At 38.9% G+C, this 26,430-nt stretch overlaps 1 protein-coding gene across 9 annotated transcripts in view; it reads right to left on the bottom strand.

The window, feature by feature from the left end:
• Positions 1 to 26,222, bottom strand: part of agrn (agrin) — a 208,220-nt gene extending 181,998 nt beyond the window's left edge. For 8 of the 9 annotated variants that reach the window (XM_043224201.1, XM_043224202.1, XM_043224203.1 and 5 more), the window contains exons 1-2: positions 25,787 to 26,222; positions 24,484 to 24,745 (exon numbers count right to left, since the gene is read on the bottom strand). In XM_043224201.1, coding sequence (XP_043080136.1) covers positions 24,484 to 24,745; positions 25,787 to 25,987 — 463 coding nt within the window. In that variant the 5' untranslated portion in view covers positions 25,988 to 26,222. The remainder of the gene's footprint in view (positions 1 to 24,483; positions 24,746 to 25,786) is intronic. The other variant, XM_043224211.1, reaches the window with a different exon arrangement.
• Positions 26,223 to 26,430: the final 208 nt, after the last annotated feature.

Genomic DNA, 26,430 nt, shown 5'->3' with positions numbered 1-26,430 from the left:
CTCATATATATATATATATATATATATATATATATATTTTTTTTTTCACATCCACTAAAAATGTTCCCAAGTAAAAGCTCAAACTACTGTTGTGTTTATGTCATTACCAACAATTACTTAACATTTTAAGAGGACTTTAAGTTTATAGCTTATTCTAACAGCTCTGGGTGTTTTTTACAGGAAGAGGAAGGGGTCAGACGGACCACACAGTGAGGAACGGTGGTGGGTTTGAAAAGCTCCATGGCAATCACAGCATATAAGAGCAGTCGTCGCTCACTTCATTGTTCTGCAGACAGCTTTGTGAATCTGGAGGGATGTGAGCTCCCAGAATCCACCGTTAGCAGAGAAGGCGAAGTTCACATCCACGGAGACAGAGCTGTCATTTCTCTGAGATGCTTATCACATCCTGTCACAGAATACAATATCATTTGACAGCTGCTTCCATCAAAGACTAATGTAGTGTAACAGAAGCTAAAGGAACAATTACCTGGGTGCAATTCTGAATTATGATACTGTCTCTCTGGAAGAGTGAGAGCCTTATATTATATAGATAAATCAGTCCTCCTTGATGTCCTAATCCTATTTTGTGGCTGTAACACACTGTTGTCCCACCTGTATCTATCACACATCATCTCAAATGTGTCCAAAATGCTATTCAGGACATCCCCGTCGGCCATTTTCACTGCCTACCTCCAGAAATCGCCAAAAAAGTGTTCAAATATATGGAACCACATTTTCTCTTTAAAAACAATGTCTAACAGGAAAAGACAAAGTTCAACTCTTTTCAACACCTTAGCTAACATCCTAAATTACAGCTAATAGCTAATTCCATTAGTATCATTTGTGCCTGTCTTTGCTAATGAGGCTTTATTATTGCAGTGAGGTAGCTTTTCTGTTCCCATAATCAAACAGCAATAAAGGGAAGGAAACATAATTCCACCTTGGCTGTATGAGCACAGAGTCTGGGGTTTGTTTTCAGTGTTTGGAAATGGTAGAGAGAATCATAATCATATCATAAATCATGTTTTGGAACAGAATAGCCTACTCAAAAATTGTACACTTGACTCGATTTACCTCAAATTTGGAAGAAAACAAGGGACAAGTAGCCATTTTATTTTGCAGCACTCATTTTTATGTCAAACATGCTGTTGATTGAGTTTAGCTTATAATGAACCTGGAAAATTGAGGTACAAAAGAGTGTACTGTGAGTCATTCTTGTACTGGGAATATCCTCACCATTTAAAAGATTGAGGTTAATTAAAACCATAGCGGCAGCTGTAAAATCATTTGTGGGAATGAAGATGAGAGCAGCCCACTTAGTCTATCTCAACAGCCCATCAGTCCACCCCAGTCAAATGACATCAGCCGGCAGGGTCACATCCTCCCAGAGCTCTGAGACAGACGAAAAGAGAAGGACAACACACAAGGCTTCACTCAAAGAATCTAAGTAAGAATTCAAAAACAAAGTGGGAACAAAAGAAGAGGGGGGACAAATCTGTAACATTCCACATCCTGTCTTCTCTTATCTGGCCGGGAGCCACGCCGTTTGAAGATATGCCTGAGTTCAGATATGAGGAGTCGAGAGACCCAGGAGAAAGACAGAGCTTTCTGTGAACATGAGCAAAGCTTTTCCCCGGCTATTTATTATTCTGCAATATCTCCCTCCAGACTGAGCCACTGGAAAGCAGTTGCTTTGCAACTCAAGGCATCTGCCAGAGCCGCTGCAGGCGTTTTATTGTTTCCTGACACCTTAAACAGGCTTTTAAAGGAATACTCCTAGTTTAGTACAAGTTAAGCTCAAACGGCCGCATTTGTGTCAATGATTATTACCATAAAAATGTCCACTTGTCTCTAATTTTCTCTACCAAAATCTGTGTTACAATGAAAGTGAATGAGGCCAAGTTGCCAGCATTAAAATGCTCACAGTTTCGATATTATGGCCACAAGACGTAAACAATGAGTGGTACCATGATTTTAATGCTCATTACAATGGAACACCATAAAAAAGATCATTTAAACAGCCTTAAAGCGCAAATAATACATAGGTTTTAATGAAATAATTAACTTTTATACAGGACATAAAAGCTCACATAACCACCTTGAACCAGCTGCGAAGTCTGCAAAGTCACGCCGATTCCTATTGAAATAACTGGGTTTCGCTCAGTGAAAATTTGCAGAATGTTACAATACCTTTATGCCTTCAATGGTTTTATACATAATCTGGGACTTTCCATGATTGAAGTGGTCAGTTTAGAGTAACAAGGTAAAATTATTACTAACAAACCACATAATTCACTTCTGGACATGAAAAAGAAACATTCACCACAGGGTGGAAAGACTGGTGATGGTTGACTGAAAATGAAAACCAGCTGTTTTTATTTCTACAGCCCACATAAGGTTATAATTGAATCTTTAAAAAAAAAAAGAAGAAGAAGAAAAGCTAATGATGTGACAGGTGCACCAGGCTTTTTGTCATTCATTGGAAATGCAAAATCTCCTGACTTGCCTTATCAATTCAGACCATATGTTGGAGACGTCTGCTTTCCATTACTTCCAGTTAACCACCAGCCTGTTGCACACTGAACTTGGACTTGTACCAGCTCTGACTGGATCTAGTGATTGACACCAGATGTAAAACCAGCCGGCTTCCTTTTCCTTTATTCTGACCGCAAGGGGTGAGCCGAGGTCTTCCTCAGACCAGCTCCACGAAAGCTCTGCTTCCTGCATCGGTTGCGGATAAGAGTTGTCAAAAGTAGCATATTTGGCAAAGGAGGTTAAAAGTGCCTAGCGGGGTAGCTTGCATTGACATTTTCCAGGGTTACCAGGCAACTGGTGGGAAGGGCGGCTACCGCAGCATGCGCCGAGTGTGTGTACGTGGTTTAGGTAGCTAATTTGGACTGCAATCAGTTAGCATTTCCTGCCACATGGAGGCTAACAGTGGATTGGGGTGGGAACAGAGCCCAGAAGCTGAGCTAACGGGTAGACATTTCATTAACAGCACAGTTGCCGATGTTGAGAAGACCCTGGGTGACCATAATGAGTAATGAATAGCAGTAGTGGGGAAATGAGTGAGTTATCAAGGTCAACTGGAGTGGTTCAGCTCCAACAGCAAAAGGTAGGCTGCTTCTAGTTAGGGAAATACAGGTTGTTTTAAAGATGCATTCTGTTTTATTGTTGTTTATTGTTGCATTTTTCTGGTTATCAAATGAAGGCATAAAACATTATTTTAATTTATATTTTAATGAACTGAAAATTAAGCAAATTTAAATTTTGTAGCAAACAAAAGAATACTATTACAATGAAAACAGGAAATAAACGCTTTTTTTTACCATTGTTACCATTATTAGGCCACATTATTAGTCGGCCACCATCATTTAGCAAGTTGACATTTTCAGACCTACAATACTAAAACTAAAGCTTAAATAACTATTTAAGAGCGAGAACGGAATTCACATAAAACGTAAATTAAAAATTCGAAATCATACTAATCTTGTTGCGTGAGAACACATTATATACATATTAGTCAATGTACTATTGATTTCTTTCAGCGTTAATGCTTCCGAAGTGGAAAAAAAATACTTACTGAACCTTTAACACCTCGCAAATGAGAGGCCTGTTGATAAGAGATCAGTTTTGAAAGAGCCACTTAGCATGGTTTATTTTACAGGGCTCTCATGGGAGCAGCCAGCTGAACTCAGCAGGAGAAAGGAATCTGTGGCCTTCAGAGCAAGCATATGGTCATTGTCTGTACTTGACAGACAGGAGGAACAAAACCCTTTAAATTAGGCAAATCAGCAGAGGGGAAACAGAGCCTTGAAAGTATTTCATACACAGAAAAAGCTCGACACGGGAAATTCTTCACGTTATAAATGAAATATCTGTTGAGTGATGGTTATGTGGTCATGTACTTTGTTTTAGGTGGACTGAGCAAAGAACTAGCAAAGTGAAGAAATTGTTCCAGCCAAATAGCAAGCAAGGCTTCTTATCTATAGGACTGAAGCAGATTATGCTTTTTATGGCTTGATTACACAATTTCCTCTTAGTGTCCTATAGCTTAACACCTTAATACACTGAATCGGATGCTTGGCTAGCATCAAACTCCTTATAATGTGTTATGTGTTATAATTGTCTTTTACCCTGTGACGGCACATTTTATTTACCCTATCCCTCCCTTCTCTGCAAGCAGCACGTCTTGATGACTTTTTCACCTGGCATTTCCCTAATCAAAGTTCATCTGCACGCATTCGAATGGTGACTAACCCAGCACGTAAACACTGACTCACTAACCTCTAACTTCCGACCTGAATCACACACTCTTATCAAGAGTAGTCTGCTTTTAAACACTGTACTTGGCAAACAAAGCATCCCTCAAGAGTCTGAAAGAAAAATTAGTGTCATTTGACAGTTTTTTTTATAAATAGGCTGGAATATACAGCAGGTACAGCAAATAGGTAAAAAGCATTTACGAATGCATTGGGAAACCGTTCTAGCATGATCTTTCTTCTTAAATACCAATTAGCCTTGATTTGCAAAAGCCCACTGAGCAACACCACAACATCTTTAAAGTTTTGACAGCTAGTTCCCTCATTACACGCCATGTTGCTTTTATCCACAGAAGAAAAAACACTTCAGTCCAATTCTGCAATACTCACTACTCCACATTTACAAAGACTGGTTCAGTGGCTCAGGCTACAAAAAATTATCTAAACACTGAACTTTATAACAGCAGAAAGTCTCTGTGCGCTTTGTTTGAGCTCCCTGTTATTTTTCAGCTGTCTGTTTTTCTGTTTGTTTCTCCGTCACACGCCCAACAAACCATTCACTGAAGTGTTGGCCGAGAGTTTCCTTTTGTGTATGACCTGTCAGCTACAACAGACAGAAAAACCCCCACAGAGGAATAAGAGAGCATAAGCACAACAACTCGAAACTGAGCTCGGACATATTCAGTAAAAATGCCCCCTTTCCCTGTCTATTTCCCCTCTATATTCTCTTGAAACACCTGTGTCCACACAACCGCTTTTTGCAAAGCCTTTTGTGATGCAGGTAGCAATTAATGCAGTCCCTGTAAGACTCCTTTCTGCAATCTTTGTTTGAACTCGTGACAGAAAGAAGAAAAGATCTAGTCCCATTAGTGAAGGACAGGCTTAAAGCCTCCATGAATGAAAGGCAAAAATGAGCTTCGACGACGTCTTTTTGTGGTTCCTCTCTTCTCAGCACCCAACATTCCACCTTTTGAGTACACAGACTCCATCAAACAAGGCAGGCCAACAGTAAACTGTGCAAACAGAGTTATCTTTGAAATTATGTGGTAAAGTAGGTAAATGATAAAGACATGAACACCTGCTCCCTCAGAGCTTCCACCAAATGTCCATCACGCACTGAGCACTAAATACGAATGCAAGAAATGTGTTAAAAAAAAACAACTTTAATTTAACATCACTCTAGAGAATGAATTCCTCCACCAACATGAAGTAAGATGCAAATATTAGTTAATGCAAGAAGCTCGGATTCCTAGGAAGTGTTTTACTCCAGATGTTGGTTACTCAAAAGTGACATAAATACCAGGGTGGAGCTAGTGTGTTGAAAGATGAATCCAAGAGAAGGTTGAAAGGTGAATCCAGAGGTCATGCTGGGGTTGTTAAAGGAACCAGAAAGAGAGGAGGATTTCCATCGATGGACTCAAACAGAAGCACACCTGCAGACTGCTGTGATTTATGCAGGGTGAGGTTAGAGGACAGGGACAACTGAAGATGTGAAACAATACATGAAGGATGAAAGGGATACGGACAGAAAAAAAAAAACGGATCAACGACCAGATAAAAATATACATCTATGCATAAGTAGTGGTGAGAGGAAACCTGGGAATCCTGAATTAATTTTGATTTCACCCATAAAAAAATGCTCATTTACATTCATTAGTCATGCATGTCCATTCCTATTTTTATATGCATTCACATATAAACGTTCAGAAACGACTCGTTTGTCAAGTGTGAAAGGAGTAACTTCTTTGTCGTTAATTTAGTGAAATGTAATTGCAAAATAACAAAGTTCTATTGGTAGGTCAAAAAATATTTCAGCCCCAAATGCATGCCATTAGCCACCACAAATTGTATAAACAATTCATGACTAATGAACATGTAGGTAATAAAAGTGTGTGCAGTTCTAATCCCTCAGTAACTACTTGCTGTCAAGTCTGCAAAACAACTGAACACCTGTCTGTTTGAGCAACAACTGAGATAAGCTTCTTTGGTTTAAAAATAAAATACATTAGGCTACTTTTTTTTTTTTTATTATTATCATAAATCTATGACTTTTCTCTCATGTTTAAGCACAATCTGCTAGTATAAATCCTTTAAGTGGTTCTTTATACACCTGAGATATTCTGTTTGTGTGTGTTTTCTCATTCTCTTTTTTTGATGCATTCATAGACACGAAAAGAGCCACAAAAAGACACCTGCAGAACCATACCTTTCAGTTCTTGACCTCCTAAAATTTAATCTGCCTTACGTTTGGGATTTGGGATTTTAGTAAAAGCCACACCTAGATGAAGTAACAAAAGTTTTGCATTCGCTCCATTTTATCCTGCATGGAAAAGTCTTTAGAACTGACTTTAACAGCTTTTCCATTCTCGAAAACCATACCATCTCTGTGTCCAGGGTGTGATTTATTTTGTATGAGCTTATTATCTACTACAGATGTGCAAAATGGTGTATATTCAAAATAGTTTCGTTAGTTAGTTGTCTTCAAATCGGATGTGTTTTTCAGGGGTGTTTGATAGTTCTTGTAAAAAATCCCAGCTTCATGGAACATAAAAATGCACAAAAATATCACTGCCTACCGTTGTGACTCATTCCTTTTATCTGTAGGTTCAAATGATATTTTGCTGTACGTGTACAATAAACACATAAAAGTATACCTTTAATCTCTGTTATTTATGGAAAGTTAATGTTTAATTAGAAATTATTTTCAAGTAGTGACAGTTTTTCAAGTTTTAATTATGCAGGATGACACAAAACTCTCTCACCGCTGCACCGAGTGTTTGAATTTGGCTTCTTTCCTCACATTTCATGGGCATCTGCAAGTGTACAGTAAATTGCTAGATGTCCCAATTGCCAACGTCCAGTTTTTTTTTCCCGAATCTGCAACAAAGCTTTCCGCCCACATGCCTCCGGTAACGTGTAGGCGTGAGTCAGGGCACAATCCATTCACATTGATGCCCACCTAAAGGAATTTTATTATCCCTTTCTCTGGGGTTCTGCCAGGGTTCCGCAAGCACCATTTTGGAGGAGTAGTGTTTCTTTTGTCCCACAGATGTCAGAGTAATCAGATTACTGCAAACCGATAAGGGCACTCATCTCCGAGTCACTGTTATGGCAGCCTTTGAGCTGCCTGTCTGAAAGCAAGCTTTTCACTGGGGAGGGTCGGACAGTAAAAAGGCTGAGCATTTTCAGGCCCATCCGTCAAACTCTGACAGGGTATGGATGTAGGCTTTAAATAGTCTGCTTCCAGGGCATATGTCAGGAGGAAAAGGATGATGCTACCCTCAGTGTAGATATCTGCAGCTTAGAGGAACTGAGCACTTAGATGAGGCTCTTTGAAGAAGCGTGGATAAATACACAAGGGGTCTCAAGCACACTTCCTGACTCGCTCCCTTTCGTTCGCTCTCTACCACACCGCTGACTTTTCGATCTCATTTCAGCTCTGGAAAGTATTCCACCTGTCTGATTTAAATGTATTAATGTGTCAAATTAGGTGATTGACTTTAAGTTAAGTTTTAATGAGTCAAAAATTGTTCAGTTGCTATGAGACCACTGAACTGGAATGAAAGGAGTAATTCAACCAAAAATTAAACCTTGGTCACCTCACCCTCGGGCTTTTCAAAATTGACATGGGCTAGCTTTAAACTGTTGCTTCTGGTCAAAATATAACTCAATAAATTTTGAATAATATAATGAAAAAGTGCATCCCCAGTTGTCCTACCACATCAAAAACCCACCAACATGTTTGTTTAGAAATTGTTTTGGACTGTTTTTGCTTGTAAAAGGTGTCTGACCTGTGCACATTTCTCTCCTGATTCAGACAAGCAGACTTATTTGGGAAAGCAATATGAACTTTTGTTAATCATAATGCTTTTGAACTCATTCTGATGGTACCCATACACTACATTCACTGCAAGTGACGTAACGCTCAAAATCTGCGACAAAAATATATATATATTCTATATCTTGGGTGACCTAATGGTGAGTAAATTTTCAGCAAATGTTCATTTTGGGGTAAACGGTTTCTTGAAAATAACACACACAATGGCTTCCACACAACACCTTTTCAAATGAAAAAGAACACTGGCAAATATCTGAAAAGGATGAGTTTGCCATCTTTTGCCCCGTCTCTCAGCAGTTCAAGGGGGAGGAGCAAATGTCACTTAATTTAGAGGCTTTTGTCCCCATCACCCCTGGGGGCCCTGTGAGAAAATACAGCCGGAGGTGCAACAATTGGCAGTAGAAGGTTTGATTGTTTACACAGTTTAAAGTGACTTGTGTAGAGTTGGAACTGTCCCCATCCACACCAAACCAAATCCAAGACTGAAATCCTTCCAAAACTGCAAGTGACAGAACACCAACCTTTTGTGTAGTTGCCATACTTCCCAATATGGCACCTAATGTATGTATTCAAGAACAGACCCCAATTAAAATACATTACAAAAACAAACCACTTCTTGTAGGATCTTTGAAGTGTTTCCCAAACAGTTCTTATTGGAATCTCTCAAACAGGAGTCAAACAAACACAAACAGGGGTATCAGAGAGGCATGTTAATGGAATCCCCAGTGCAAGACAAAGCCAAGTAAAGGGCCTGAGCTGCCTTATGCACTAAATGCGACCGTGCGGCCCACATCAAAGACCCGACAGTCAGCATTGGCAGGCATTTACAGCCCCAGTCTGTACACACTAGACTTTATCATCCACAGCTTATACAAATGGACAAACAAAAGTAGGGAGATGTGACTTTGAGCACAAAATAAGACTAACATTTTAATCTAACGTTTATTCCTACCTTATCTGCAAGAAATTTCGCTGAAAGCTTTACTGATACTTGAACGAGCATGTAAAATAAAAAATCATTGATAAAGTAACAAAATAATATGATAATCTGAAATACTTTATGTTCCCGTACACAACTTAGGTTTCAAATATCTTCACATAATTTCTACTGGAAATACAGACAAAATACTAATAATTATTTTTGCAGTGCTTTCTTTTTTTATGATATTAGTTTAAAAAACTCTAACCTACAAAATAAATACCTGATATCCTTTTCTCTTCTTAGTCAAAGGTATGCAAAGCAACGTAAAGAATCCTTAAAGACTGGATCAAAGCCTGATTAGGAATTCTATTTCTAGAGGGTTTTGGGAGCAATAACCTCAAACACTAAGGAGGAAATCTCTGTGAATAATCAGCAGACATGTGGCCTTGTCTCTTTGACCTGGGCTCATTATTTGTTCCAGATTAACCCACGGTCTCTCCCGGAAAACCATGTTCCGGCTTCAGAACCTTGGAGTCCTGTCCAGTTGACCCCATTAGAGAGCCGCTTGTGACAAGCTGACACCCAGAAAAACTGAACGAAGCGTGGCAGGCAATAAGAAAGTGCAATAAAACATGTAGGAGTGACTTGTTAAATGTCACTTCGGCCTGTCTAGCTCACAAACCAAAAGACTTGTGATACAAAACACTTTTCTTATATTTCTCGTACCCCTTCTTCCTCTCTTCCAGCTTCACATATCCACAACACACTTTGATGAACAGGCTGCAACAATAGTCCAATTCTTCCACATCACCACAGGCCCTCCTCTTAATCCTGTCCCATAACCCACCTCCTCAAGTGAACTTGGGGTTTCTGCACTAGGGAGCCAAAACTAATCCCCCCCAACCCACTCTTCCTGCCATCACTGTCGAACACGGTCAACACTATCCCCCCCCTCCTTTACAGAGGGGGCCCGGGAGAGCAGAGCAGCGCCTTTATCTTAGCTCTCTAGCCATGTTGGGAACACACCGGTGGTTGCTTTTCCTTTTTCTGTTGCTAGAAAACCAGGTAACGGCATCTTACACCACCACTCATGAGTAAAGGTGGAAAATCAAGTCATACCCAGTCAAGCACAACAATGGCGTAAATGTCACAGGATAAAAAAAAAAGCACAAAATCACCCCTAAATATCCTCTGCTCTGTTTCAAGTCATGTATTTCACTTAACAGAACAAGTCACAAAAGAGGCTCTTGTATAGCGCTTTTTACAAATCACTTTTTTAAAACGAGGGCAGAATTAAAGGAACATGCCACTTTTTTTTTTTAATTTTTTTTTTTTAAATCCATTCAGTCGATCTCTGGGTCTGGCGGTGTCCGAAATTGCTGGGGATTATTTTCAGGCACTGAGTAATATCATTGCGCTTCCTTAATTAATATGCCAGAAAGATATAAAATAAATGCCAAATAAATGGATGTGACCAAATATAATAAATCTAAAATGATCATTTTAGAAAATGGATGAAAACATAATCATTGAAAACATAATTTATAATCATTTAAATAACAATAAATGATCAATAGATTAATAAAATAGGCTAACATGTACAATTAAAAATATAATAATAATTATAATAATAATTATAATTCTATTTATAAAATTCTATTTATTAAAGCTTTTTATAAAAGTGTATAAAAAATTATTTAAACAATACTATAACTATAAATAAAAATGACTCTAAAATATTTAATTTATAATATAATAATAAAATGTAATATATATTAAGAATTAAATAATTGTTTTATGGTATTAAATTAATTATAATGTATTCACACACAACTAACTACAAATGATAATTTAAATATAATGTAATAAAAATTCTGAATAATTTGGAGGTTCAGTGTGTTTGGAGCAACATATGGAGCAAGATGCAGAAAAAAAGCTTTGAATTTTAAAAAAACCCATTCCTCACTTCAAACGCTCCGCAGCCCTCGCACGCTCCGAGGACGCATGGAGGTGGCCGCAGCCGCCACCCCATTTAGCAAGGTCATTTTTCATTTGAATAACGTTGTGCTTAGGAACAGATGGGGTGTGCCACGTCAGGCCGGCGCTGAATAGAAGGATGAAGTGACAGAGGGGCGAACGTCGAGGAGCTGATTATGTGCAGGGGGCGTCGAGAGGAGGCTGCTGCTCGCGAACAGATATGAAGTCTGGGCTCCATTCACAACACTCTACTGTAGACAGACGGCTGCTCCGGGCAGGGTCAATTATTCTTTTCTCTAAAAGGACAGCGATCCTAGGAAAGAGATCACAGCTTAAGAGAGCGAAGGGATGGGGAGGGAAAGAGGGGATAGGAGGGAGAAATCACTTCAGCATGCTCCATTGTCTCCATGTAAATACACCCTGATCAAGATTCCACTAGCACTTTGCCAGCAACTGGCACAATCCAGCTAAAAGACAGAAAACAAGGAGTTCGAGGGGGAGCTGAAAGTAGAAAACAGGGCTCTGAAGGGACACCACAAAGAAGTGAATACCACACTTCTTACACCTACAATCCATCCTTTCGCTAAAGGAAACGTTTGATGAACGTTACACCACATGTATCTCTCAAACACTACTCACTCAACTCTCAAACCTATCAGTAGATGTCTGTAGTACAAAACAAATCATCTTCAAAAGGTCACTCTTTATGAAACAGGTGCTAAAGAATGTAAGCTGGCACACTGCGGCATAATTTCCAAACTTCTGAGAGCTAGGTTCTGGGAACCAATTTGGCTTTTTTTTTTACGGTTTCTCTGCCAGTTCCTCGCACCCCTCCCCATGAGGTCAGCCTGTAGTCCCTCAGACTGGTCATCCATCTCACATTGAAACCATGAACCCAGCACATTCCTTCTGCCACCCCGAGAACAAAAAGCCGAAGAGGGAATGAGGGACAGAGGGAAAACGGGAGAAAACAGAAACCACAGCAATTTATGAGGTGCTAAAATTCCTCTGAAGTCCAAGGATGAATACAAAGTCTTAACTAGTGATGCACCGATATTAAAAATTCTGACCGATAAATGGTTGACATTGGAAGTGTACAGTATTTAAACTACATAAATTTAAATTAAAATCTGCCATTTGAAATGATACGGTTGAATTTCGAATTTGGCTATGCTAAAATGTATCTGACGATTACATATAAAATTGTTACAAAACTGTCGTTTTTTTGAAGATTAAGTAAAAGTAGGCTAATAAAAATGCAACCTAAATGTAATATACAGTATCAGCTAATATTTCATTAACATAAAGATAGCATAAAGCATTCTACCTTGAAGCATGAGGCTTGTTGAATGAATGAATATATGCCATGGACTTGACCCAAATGAAACGTGATCAAAAAAAAAAAAAAACACAATTAAATTAAATTAAATTAAATATTAAATAAACATTTTAAATAACAAAAATATATTAAATAAAAAAATTAAATATAAATAATAAATTAATATGAAATGTAAAATAATGATAAAATTTTAGGCTAAAATTTAAGTCGATGGCAGCTAAATTAATAAAAAAAGTATTCAGTCCAGGAAAAGAGCAATCTTCCATTCTCGGCGGGCAGCTACTAAAAAGTCATTAAAGAATGGAAGCATTCCCTCATAAGTACTGGATCTGACCCTCACTCCAGCCACAGGTTAAAAACTCTCAGAAAACACTTCAGCGTCCTTAACAAGCACGTAGCCACACAAAAACGCTGATGTAACAGATAGCATCGGTCTGGACTAGTCTCTATCCACCTCACCTAAACCCCAGAGGGGAAGCAGGAGAATTCCACTGAAATTCCAGTTGGACTTCCACTTACCAAACCCTTCACAAAATCATGCTTAACAGCTCATTTCATAGCTTTGGCTCACATACATGCACAAATGCTTTACTTTCAGGCATGGCCACTAAGCTTAATGTAAAATTATAAACATTTGAAAATGCAATATATGAAAGCATCCTGTTTATTCATATGAGTCATATTCTAACATACTCCAAATTGCATATTGCCAAATACCACTTTTTAACATTTCACCCCTTGAAGTTAATGAAATGACTCAAACCTTTCAACACGTGAGTCAGCAAATGACTCTCTTTCTCCTACTCATCTCACTTTTCTCTCTGAACTCGTTTCAGTTGGTTTCATCTCTCTGCACTATTAAATTCTGATTCATGCATTTTCTAAAAGAATATCAGAATTGATCCTTAAACCCATTACGCTTAAAGCACCCCAGAGAAAGCGTGGAAGTATGAAGCTTCATTCTGGAAATAAGACTGAGACAGCCATTTTATACAGCGCCTATACTGAATACATGACTCTTCTCTTCGGTTTTCACTCATACAATGAAATTCAATATACTATTGATGTTTGAATTTTACAAATTCTACAAAATATCTAATTTTGTGTTTCTCAAAAGAGCAAAAATTAAACAGGTTTGAATTTACTTGAAATTCAATCGTCTTCTTGAAATAAAATCAACTTCAACTGAATATTTATGGTGTTTTTAAGGCATTTTTGAAGCTTGAAAAACAAGGAAATTATTAAAAGAGAAGTATTAGGAAAGAAATGAATTAAGGTGAGCATGGATGAATGCTATTGTTTGGTTGAACTATACTTTTAAAAAAAAAAGTTCACCCAAAAATCTAAATTGTCATTAGTTACTCGTTACAAACCCATAATTATAAAAAGCAAACAAAAAGTATTCTCTTAGCTTCATAGAATTACGGTTGAACCACTGACGTCACGTGGACTATTTCACTACTACTCTTCTGGGCTTTGAATGTGTTTATTGCATTGCTGTTTTGCAGTTTAAAAAAGTACTCTGATTTAATTTTTTAAAAATCCTCATTTTACAAGTTTGGAACGACATTAGGGCGAGGAATCAATTTTTGGGTGAATCCAATGAGCCTCTGCAGTTCAACTTCTGCTGGTATGTTTTTAGAAAACTAGTCCCTTAGGGTAGGCCACTGACGCTTCACTTTCACGTTCCAGATGTAGTTCAAACTGATAAGCTTTAATCTGATTGAATCTGACGTAAAGACACTCATTTCAGGAAAGACAATCGGAGTCATTGTTCAACGTCTGGGCTTAAAATAATAAACAAATGTGCCAGTGTGTGTGCGCCTGCCAGTTCTGTCTGTGTGTGGTTAGTGTGTACATATAAACACAGAGAGTCTCTCTCTCTCTCTCTCTCTCTCTCTCTCTCTCTCTCTCTCTCTCGAGGGAAAAGACACAGAGCAAGCGAGAGATAAAGGAATATCCCACCTGTAGAAACCACTTCCTTCCAGCTGGCCAGATGGTGTGTGTGAGAGAGAAGCAGGGAAAGAAAACACAAGCCGTGGAGAGCAGAGCAGAGGTCTCTGGCTGCTCTCACCATGACTTCATCACAGCATGCATAACATGAGCTGAAAAACCACAGCAGAAGAGCTGGCCCAGTTCCCTCGCTCCAGTTTCTCTGTCCCCTTACCCTTTATCCCCCTGTCCCGTCCCCTCTTTTCTCCTTCCCACTCTTTATCCCATATTCTCACTACCATTTCAATCCAAACTGGGTTAAAATGGCTTGAAAAGGAGAATGCGCTACATGGAGTAATCATTGCATCTGTTCAGCAGGATAATTCTTAGACTCACTGTTCTTAAAAAGCTGGAAAATGTAGGATGCTATGAGGATAACTTCACACAATCAGTCATATTGGTTTAACATCCACGTGAAATGCAAATGCTTCAAGACCAGTGCACTCTTGTGGAATTGTTTTGATTAGAAACTCAACTAGAAATACAATTTGAGTCATAAAGCAATTAGTTAAAGATATATTTTTTTAAAGCAGATACATTTCTGTAAAAAAAAAAAAAAAAAAATACATATTTGTTATAGTTTTGTTTGTATGTTCATATTAATATTTAAAAACATATTTCGAATAATCTTAATAAAGGAAGGCAAAAATAAATATATACAGAAATTAATTGATCGTTTTAAAATTGTAGAGGAAATTGTAAGGAGGGACAATGAAACATTTAGCTAATCATTTTGATTAATGAATATTTTCATTCTTTTTTCACAAAGAAAGAAAGAAAGAAAGACAAATAAATAAATAAATGGTTAAAACAGAGCAAAGTAAAAATGCAAAGAATTAAACTGATGAAACATTACGGTTACACGTTTCACTTTTGGATATATCTTATACATTTAGGTGAATCTTTTACTTTAAAACATGTAGCCTAAAAAAGTCAACTGTGATTTCATGTTTTTGAGTAAAACCAGAAAAGCGTCATTTCCCCCGTGTGAATGACAATTCCCAAAACCCTGCCATTTATAATTGCCGAGCTGCAAACTATGAATATGGGTGTTACAAGCCCAGGAACAATAAGCAAATTATTTACTTCAAAGGCCAACATTTCTTTACAAGACCTGTCTTACTTGAAGCGTGCAGTGTTCCGGCATGCTCAGCTCCATAATGACAGAGTAGTAATGAGGCCCTTTTCTTCCACATGGCCACTGGTTTACAGATACTGACAGCTCTGCACAGCAGGATGCCATTCTCACGGGCATGTGTTTGAGAAAGCGAAAGGGAAAGCCAGGAGGACAGTGAGGAAGAAAGATGTAGACGTGAACATCGCTAAAACTGTGTGTCAAAGTCTTAAATATCTGCTAGCAGTTGTGTGTGCCTAACCGAGATGCCCTGTGTCAGATATCTCTGTTTGCCTCTGAAAGCCAGCACTTCCTTGCAACTGTTAGCTAAAACAACAGGATTACCAGCCGAATTCATTTGAGCCAGACAGATATCTTGACTTAAGAGGCCTTCAGCAGAGCACAGATGAACAGGGTAGACAAAGAGATCTGGAGCCTGGAGATTTTCACATATGTTCGGTCAAGGTGGCTGAGGTCAATGACGAATAAAGTGGAAAATCTTCTAGAGATTAACGTGCAGACTTAATTTGTATTGAAGTCAGATCGCATGTGCTTGGGAAAAATGCTGCTACATTCATTTCAAGAAAAGTCAAATGTTAAGGTGATGCAATCATCAAGTACTTACAAACAACATAAACCATTAATGCATGTGATTATAAATATTTCACTTCGAAAGGTTTGTAAAGAGAAGTTTGGAGTTGGCAAATATTTTTATGCTTTTGAAAAGCAACTTGTGCTCACCAAGACTGCATTTATTTAATCAAATATGCAGTAAAAAGTAGAATATGAAATATTATTAAAATATTAATATTTAAAAATATAATTTATTTTTGTCATATATAAATAAGAGAGAGAGAGAGAGAGAGAGAGAGATTACATTTTTATATTTTTATGTTCAAAAGAAAAGTATTTTATTTTATTTTTATATTTCATTTATTAAAAAAAGAAAGTATAAAAAAAATCATCTTACTAACTCCAAACTTCTGAACAGTAGCGTATAATGATTTTTAATTCATAAATACTAAAAAGCATTAGTATTTGAATAAGCATTCAAATATTAATAAGCATTATGTTATTTTCTTCAGTATGATCAAAATGCATCACCTGATCTTATTTCAATTTAAAAACATACACAGCATTGCAGACAGTACGATAATAACATTCTATATGAATTTTTATCTGCGCATGAATTAAATCTATTTATAGAAATAAACAAAATGACCCAGACAAAAAAGGCACTGACCCACAAAAAAGCAAAATGTTTGGAGATCTTAGATTACAGGATGTGTACACAGACCTACTCCCTCTCACACTCCATGTTGGGTTTAATAAGTACATGTTTGAGTAGAGAATTAGGTCGGGTCTGCTGCACCTCAGCAGCAGGTCTCGGGTCTGCACCTGGTGGTTATTACACTGGCAGCTTTACAGGCCAGATTCCAGTGTAATTACAGGTATGCTCTACAGGGCTCTGTAATACGGAGGACTGTGGGAAAGCTAGGGGCTCATCTACCACACTTTCCAAGAGCTACCGTTTCACACGCATTAAACATTTATCTTTAATGGTCAAACATTTCGAAGTCATTCAGCTGTGGATGGACCTGATGTCGGCCAGATGATGAGAGGAACCCATTATGAGAACCAAATGAGCAGAAAATAAAACAAGATGCAACCAGCAGGAAACAATCTAGACGGGGATGACGAAGAGTAGGTAAAAGAGAACAGGAAAAGGTTGTATCCCAACATCCCCTCGGAAGTGACCATGGGATAACAAGCAAAAAAACATTAACATCCTGTGATAGCTAAGTCTGGGTTAACTTGGAGCCAGCTACCAGAAAACAGAAAGGCTAATGTGGTATTACAATCGTATGGAAGGGGGAAGGGGGGATCAGCTGCGGATTTAAGCAGCACAGGTTCCTCTGTGACCTTTCAAGTACACTTAGAAGGACAGAAAACCAGCAATGGAGCTCCAGTTTAATGATTTACCAATGCCAGTCAGTGCAGGACAGTTTCATGCTGATGCTGGCCCATATGAATGGATTCTTCCTTTTCAAGGAAGGCACACATTGCACACACTCCATTAGCATGTGTTATTTGGGCTTTTGTGTGCTCTTTGTGCTTTACACCTTACAACTACTGACATTCCAGCAGGGGCAAACTAAACGGCACCGAACCCCCTCCGTCACGGGTTACTTCACTCGGCAAACAAACTGTAAAAAGTGGATTGTATAGCCCTGAGTGAACTGTTGACCACCATTTAGCTGGACAGGTGGTTGTCCTGTGTTCTATAGCTTCAGTTCTGACAGAAAATCCAGTTTAAACTGGATTCTCAAGCTGGACCAATGGTAGACCACCTTAAATCAGCAACCAACCAGCTACCATCTTGAAAGAGTCAAGCTAGAACGTGGTGGTACAGAGTCTAGAAAGCATTTTTGACTAGCTAACAACAGACAGCTGGTCAAATCTGATGACTGGTTTGAAGAAATGATCAGGGTGTTAGAGTTCATCTAGGAATCATCAGTTGACTTTTAAGTACAGCAGGTGACCTGTAGATGTGGAAATTGTGTCTTTTTTGAAATATTGATTTTTTGAATTGCCTGAAAAAAATTGTGAAAAATTGTGATATGTGGTTTTTGTGATATTGATGCGTTTCCACTGGGTGTATTTTCTTTTCGCAATTTCAATTTGAGCAATTTGAACGGTAATGGAGATGCAGCTAATGTTTTCTTTTCTGAAATCCTAACTTGCCTACCAATGAACTATAGCAAATTATTTCAGAGAAACAATACCCGGTTCAAGAAACTGTCTCATCCATGGCAGCCCTGCTTTCATCTACCTACATTATTGTAAAGCTTTTTTTTCTTCCAAAAGTTCGACACCATGACCATTCAATTAGCTATGCGTTTTTCACACCATCAGCGCAGAACTCATTTTCACTGGACCCTGACATTAAAGTCAAGCTTAAATAGGAAGCATAGTCTGTAGCAGGTTCCAGTGTCTAATGAAAAAGGAATTTTTCCTCAACCTCAGCACTCGCTAGTGCATTTTAAAAAATGAGTTCTCAAATTTCATTTAACCAGTGCTAATGCCTGAAATAAGAATGTGATGAAACTTTTTTTAGTCTCTTGAGATCTTAAAGTCATATAGAACGATCAATGCAAACAAACTTAACAACAACAAAGTGTGAGTTAAAACAGTGTCCAATGACTAAATGTGACTAAATGATAACACGTCTCACTGGTGCCAGATGAATCTCTGGCTGTAACAGTGAATGGTGGTGGATTAGCCGCATTAACCGCAGCAGCTGTCTATCGCTTCACATTTGGACCAGTCTGAAACACTGCCACAGATCTCAAGGAATCCATAACATGTCAAGTCTCCCTACCCATTCTACCCATTGCGTCTGGAATGTGAGGGGTTTTCCAGTCTATTACCCATCTAACTCCTGAGAGCATGGTGACCAACTGAGTGTTTCCTCCTCACAAGAAGCATTCATCTAACAAGTACTAACAAACCTCTATCGCACAGAACAGAAGTAGCAGGTACAGACTCTTTACATACCACGATTGATAAGTAGATGCCAAACAACTGCCATAACTTTTATCCACAACCAAGATCTTAGGTTAAAAAGACTCAAAATCAAATACTTTCAAATAAGTAAAGACGCATAAAGCTGCCAAAAAAGAGGCCAGATTAAAAGGTTTTTGAAATTATTTGCTAAAAAAAATATAATACATAAAAGAATTACATCTGAAACCCCTGGTAAAATATTACTTAACAGTCAATAAAAATGCAGTTACCTCACTCTGACTATTTCCTAAAATCTAACAGATCTAACATTGAATTCCTCACATCTTCGAACTCTGTGTAATGAAATCAATCTGACATTGAGACTGTCGACATGCGTTGCTTAAACAATGATGTCTGGTGAAAAGATTAAACCAGACACGGACTCAAACTTGGTGCCAAGACAAACTCCTGTCCTTTCTACAGGAAGAAGGAGAATATAAAGTGAAAAGAGGTGAGCAGAGGGCTGCAAAACACTCTTATCCCTTTGTTTCACAGCTTTCTCATTCCCAAAGCTTAATTAGCATTCCGAGCAAGTGTGGAGGTTTCAGGGTTTAATTAAAATCTTAAAATGTAATAACTTGGGAAACTCTAACAGGTAGAATTCTCAGCCTTCGGTCCCTCCTCCTTGAGTTATATCGCTGTCAGTTTCCCCAGCCTCTCAGTCAATCCGATTTCTAATCATGTTCCACAGAGAAAGTCCCAGTGACACAACATGCAGGAAATCATCCTACCGAAAAACACCTTCCCATGACTACCCAGACAAAGAAGTGCTTGTGCGCGGACAGATGAAATAAAATGATGAGCCTATATGAGGCCTCAATGGAGACCAAAGTTCTCTTTGCATTTAAGAAAACTTCAAAGCTATAATTACAGACTAAATAACCCAAGAGAAAAATGAGATACTAATTCTGGCATCTACAAACTTTAATCCGCTTCCTGTTCAGACTAGTCACCTGCACGCGCAGCTAGAATCGCTCTATTACAAACAGCCATTCGGTGACGCATCACAGCCATTTCCTATAGATCATTCGGCCCCTGGATACTTGTTCTACGGTGCCGACAGGCTTTCAGTTCCATTCACTGATGGCTGGTCTCCCAAATCTCATAAAACACATTTGGAAATCCCTGGGCTAAAGTCTGGCTCAGGGAGATCAGCCTGAAATAACACAGGGGTGATTTTTTTAATAAAGCCCCTTTCTGAGAGGGCCCTTCTCCGATGATTCTCATCCTAAGCCATTAACAAGGGGTGGAGGAAGTCCTTCACCTCAATTATGCTTGATCTATTAATCATTACCTGCTCGGGGCTGAGTGCAGACGGGCTGACCTTCGTGCAATGTGGAATCAGAGGCACGCCGGGCCTCCTCCTTACACAAACAGCCGGAATAAAAGGGAAGTGCGCCCAAAGACCTGCTACTCTCATTCCCAGACCTGCCACACACACACACGATCAATCCAGAGAGTTCGACTGGATGACCTGCACTCATTATCACGACAGACCACCAGCACTGGACTCTCTGTCCTCAGGCTAAAACTCAACTTGAACTGGGCCTCTTGAACCATGCGGCCCTCGTGACAGGCCGAAAACAGAGGGACAGATCAGAGAAGACACAAAATATTTTTTGGACAAATTTCTTAGCTACATTAACAGACACCCAAAAAATCAGTTTATAATCACACTGACTAAAAATTCTTTATGGAAACACCTCAAATGATCCTGATCAGATTAAATTTCAATTGGATTGAAAGGGATGGTGTGGATCGGGAATAAACTGATCAACAGAAAATAAATTAACCAGGTAAACTTTCAGAATCTGAAACTGTATTGGATTAATTCCAATTCATTCCCAAATATTACTGCATGTAACTATACATAAATTGAAGCAAAATGAGTTTGTGCATCCAGTGAAATAACCACACTTAAAAAATAACAGCAGGTAAGAGATTCTAACATCAATTAATACACATTTACCTATTCACAAATCAATCAATCTTTTGAACCATTTTTTTTTTATTTGGTCTGTGAAGGGTGGACTTGTCTATGAGATTATTATTTGAGATTATCATTTAAATTTTACATTAAAATGATCAATTTAAATAATGAATAATTACTGTATTAATAATTTTAATAACGATAATGCTAACACTTTGGAGTTACACTATAAAAGTATTTTAACAGGTTTGCTGCAATGAACAGTTTCACCAAAAGGAATCTAACTTCTCATTGCAACTATAAAGCTTCTTCATGCTTTTATTCTCTTTGCTTAAGTTTCATCACTTCTGCAGTTCAAAAGCTGCTGCAATACTTAACACATGAAGCCATAACATATTTTGCTATCCAACTTTCTTTTGCTTTCCAGCTGTTCTTTTTCATAGTTAGTCTGGCTTAATTCACTCCATTCAGAGTTCAGAAACTCAAGGCATCACAACGGTTTGAAACAGGACCACTTTGGTTTAAACGATTATCCTCCAGCACAACGCAAGCTTCCACTATTGTGTAGTTTGGCATTTAATGAATTACGTCCCCGTACGCAAACAAAGTCAGAGAAACACTAAAAAGCAGCGTGTTCGCACAGGCCAACTTCAGAGAAAGGAGAATATTTGAATTGCTGGTTTAACAAACAATGCCAAAATCTCTGCTTGGAGATTTCCAGATTCAACCACTGGACTTCTGAACGTACATATCCAACTGTGAAATAAAACAGGACTTAAAATATTACTCCAAACCATTTACTCACACTCAAGTCAATCGAAACCTGAGTGGCTTTCTATTTCTTTCCATTAAAAAGAATTCCAATTCAATTCCATTCAATAAAAGGGACCGTCAATCTCCAAAAGGACAAAACGCATCATAAAACCATCACTATTAGTCAATATGACTGTGCGCTATAAAAATTTAAGTCGTCATTTATTAGAAGTCTCGTCTGACAGCTTTCCCTTTCATTGTATGGAAAACAGCAGCTCAGGCATTCTTCTACGCATCTTCTTATTTTAAGTTCCGCAGATGCATTTGGTGCAATTTTGCCAGATGAATGCGTTAACCCAAGTGCTCTTTCACGTAACAACCCAAGTGGTCTGTTTCAGCAAAGAGCAAAGGGGTGGGAGTTAGAACTCGATGCCTCTAGGCCTCTCCTATAAGCGCTCCAGTCTACACTTGTATCAAGAATTTCTTGTTGCGTTCTCTTGTTATCACATTTCACACTTCCAATCTTGTCATTATAAACAGTGCTTTCCCCTCCTTTAAGAAAACTTTGGCTTTGACGGCAGTATTCTAAACTTCAGCTAGGAATCTCTTCATTTCTCAGTGCTATCTATCCTGTCAAGAGGTGAGGAGAGAGGAGAGGATACACTCAACAAGCTGGCAGGTACGATCTTGTTCTTTCCACCTCACACGCTTCTTTTTTTTTTTTGCTTTAGGTCTAATGCTAAGCATTGACAAAAGAAAGAAAAAAACTTCACTAAAAGGCTTTATTAAATAATTGATGGATAACATCGAATTCCCAAATCAGTTTAGCCAACACAAAACGAACGCCATTAGGCACCATTCCAAGTCACTCAGCCTTCAGGGCAGTACTTTTTTTATTCAAGGCCTGGTTTATATTATACTTGTCTAACCATGTCAAAAGCAAGGTCGAAACCACTGTTTCTGAATGCATTGAAGTACACGGTCTCTGTTTATAGACTCAGAATTAGAATTCGCAAGCTGCGTGTTTAACGCAACCGTTGGCCAATCTGAGCACAGCTGTTTGCTATTTGTAGCATATACTTGAGCATCTTGTGTGCAAAACGAGATCCAATCCTATTACAATATAAAAAGAATCACATTTGTTAAATGAAGCACGTGGCCTCTCCATCAGCCAGAACGCCGTTTATTTTCAGTGGCATTACACTTAGCCCTCCGTGCGCGAATGCAAAATACGGTGCTCTGCTAAATTGCCCCCTCATCAAACCTTTTAAGATTTTAGCAGCCTCAAAAAAGACAAGTTTCTCCTCAGCAGTAGCTTGTGCCAAAAAGCACAACACTATAAAGTAGAGAATGAAGATAAAAAGGAGAAAATGGACGTTTTGTGCCCTGAAGGAAAATTGTTCTGATTTGTGCTTGATTCTACTCAGCGCTAGAAACCAGAGAGTGCTCTCGAGTTACCTGCCATGTAGTCTTACTCTCATGTTGGACATAAATATCGCTGGTAAGTGCTTCATATACCAAGGACTAATCAGTTTGGTGAAAGTGTAGTTCACCAAAAAATAAGAATTCTTTAAAAACAAAAGCTCACGTCAAGCAAACAAGTTTCAGCGTCCGTTGACCATATTTAATGTTCACTATGGGTCAATGTCTGTGCAAATAAAAATTAAATATGCTGTCTTTTTTAATTGAATGAAGGTTAACAACTTCAGATGGTTGTCCCTCAATGACACATAAAAACTGTATTTTCAAAAGTCAATAAAGTTATAGCTTCCTATTAAAGTGTTTGAATCTCAGCCAGAAAAAGCTAAAAACAGGACTAGACTTGATTTCAGTATTAAAAAGTCTAGACAATACAACCTGCCAAACAGAGACAATGTCGAGTGCCGATTTCCAGATTCGATTAGACCTATAAGAGTGATGCTAGCTTTAAATGCTCTGTTGTATTCCAGACTAATGTGTATTTTCTCTGCTTGTACGGCTGCCAGCATCGTAGAACACTAAACGAGATTAAACTACAAGCACCGCTGATTTACAAAATGGAAAAAGGAACTCACCATTTATATTAGAAGGACAACCACTATTTTGCGTTCACATTAATAAACCAAAAGCACTTTGAAAAAGTTTGGACATCAGTTTGGCCTTCAGTTCTTCAGTCAGTTCTTTCCCACAGAGACAAACTTTGCTCTGATGGTCTGGCTTTGAGAAGGTGAAAAATAAGCATCATAATACAGATACAGGGGCCCTTGTGAGGGCCCCATAGCTTGAAGCTATGCGGTTACGCTTTAGTATCTCCACTCTAACTCTATAAATGATTTCCCTCAAGGAAAGGTAGAGGTTTGGACTTTCACTCAGGTTAGTCAAAGGCCCTGGAGGTGCTCAGTTAGCGAATAGACACGCCCTCCTTCGAGAGCACTGACTGTCAGTGGCTGATTGCTGGAGACGGTGCACATGATATGCTTTGCTTTTAAGGCCCCGGGGTCCAAGAAATTCAAGAAACATTGCCAGCTAACAAAACAGTTGAGAAACAAAAACTGGTATAAATTTGAAAAGCTATGATTGCTGTATTAATATGGAATAAATGGTTAATGTAATGTCACAGAATGCGAGCCGCTTCATTAGGTAGAATAAAGATGCAGTTAGAGCAGAAAACACCACCTGCTTTTGCAATCAGGACCGCCGTCACCACCACGGGAGCTTTCTAACTCTCAAATCTCTACACGGCCAGAAGATGTGAGTTACAGCTTTATGCTGAATAGGGAAAGTGTTTTTTTATTTTGTTTTTTTTTTACCTTCAACGCAGTGCTCCACCTCCTCCAAGTTGCGGAGAGTAATCCTCATCAGGCTCGAGTTGAGCATCAGTTCGTTCTTGTGGCTCGGCCACATGTACTCGGGGGCCAGGTTGACAAAGAAAATGCGCGTATCTCCGGTGGCCACCTGATTGTCGCAAATATGGGGGTCTCCGAAACCGCCGATCATCACCTTGTTTCCTCCATCCAGCAGCACCTCTCCGTTCACCATGGTCTTGCCTTTTAGGTAACGCCATACCCTGACCTTCAGACAGTGGAAAGACAACATAAGATTAAAATAACACCATTTCCAGAAGATCAAGGTCACTTTCTTGCGCATTCCAAAGTGGCCACCTACGGCTAGCTGCATAAGACACCGAAAACAAACTCTGCACTACACTTACAATGTATTTCTGCTTCATATATGCCTCGGTGGTTATCCAAGAGTATGAGACCACATTGAAAATATTTAATACAAAAGGTTTTGGTGTGGAATGAATAAGGAAAGATAAGATTCTAGGTTAATCCTAGGTACATATCAATATCTGACTGGTTGGTGAACTGGTCAGATGTCAAATTGCTGTGGTTACGAAGTATTAGTAAATATGAGTAAATTAGTAAAAATGCAAAAAATAAGCATTTTTCAGTAGCATCAGACTTAACATAAGCTTTGCGGTGCCTTTGCGGTAACAATGAAATTACGGTAGAAAGAGCTGCAATTTCAGATTGCACTTCTGTTCACACTTTATGCCCTAGTGATTGGTTTCTGCAAGACTTTGATATACTTGAACGCATTCAGTTACTTCTAACAAAGTAAGCCAACGATTACATGATAATTGCAGATAATTGAACCCAAAGCACTAATAGAGCTCGAAAGGACATCAAGTCGCTGCAAAGGCTCTTCAGGTTCCTTGTGTATGAAATATCAAATTACAGGTGGATCAAAGTAGGACTGTGGACATTTTTCATCAACTGAGCAAAACCAGTGTCCAAGGGTTACAAACACCCATTGGGACAAGTCCCTTTTATTTACAATTATATGCATTTGCATGTGGTTGCAGGTCCTTGGCGTTCAAGGTTTATTAGGTTCTTTTAGACAGCATTAACATGATGTGCTGTGAGTTTCCGAGCAGGGGAACTCAAATCTGGCAGCTTTCGTTCAAATGTCTAACAGGTGATACACATTGCAGCACAGTAGTTTAAGTATAAGCTTAGACTTGCGATGTGTTGTGTTGGTAAGCGCATATTAAAATTTTTTACTTTCGCTTTGATGCATTTGAAGAGCGTCTGGTGCGCAAAGTCTTACCTTGCAGGAGTAAGTGTTGTGCACCGGATCCATGTTCAAGATCTCCTCTACAGTCCCGGTTAAAACTACATTCGCCTCTTCTTCTCGTTTTTCCAGCTCCTTTTCTGAACAACTTCCATGACAACGCTGACTCAAAAGCACAAAAACAACAGCAAGCGACCAAACGGGCCAATAAAACGCTTTTTTGCGAAAAGTGCCCATGGTCAAACCAAACGGATGAAAGAGAAAGTTAAGCAACTCTGAGCGCAAACGCCGGACGAGTTGTGCAGCAAGTTTGATGTGAATAATAATCCGACCGCGCGCCGCTCTCCGTCTTCTTCAAACTTCACCGCGATCTGCGCTCATATCTGCGCTGAGTGAACGCGCGAGCATCAGCCGGCAGACAGAGAAGAATAGAGAGAGGAACGAGGAATGCCTCTGCTCACCCCCCTCGCGCGCACACTCGCTGTCCTTTCAGAATGACGCTCCTTTCTCAGGGCATTTGCATGCAATCTGAATTGCTGATAAGAGCGACGGAGGGGGTGATTTCAAGCGCGCTGGAGAGAAGCGGGTGTAAAACGCCACCCCTTGGAGAGATTGTGCCAATTCGGACAAATGAACCGTTCCGGAGGAATACAGATAGAGCGATCGAAAAAAAAATACTT

The sequence above is a fragment of the Puntigrus tetrazona genome, chromosome 23, assembly GCF_018831695.1.
Source record: "Puntigrus tetrazona isolate hp1 chromosome 23, ASM1883169v1, whole genome shotgun sequence".
NCBI lineage: Eukaryota > Metazoa > Chordata > Actinopteri > Cypriniformes > Cyprinidae > Puntigrus > Puntigrus tetrazona.
This window is presented reverse-complemented; position numbering and strand designations above follow the sequence as displayed.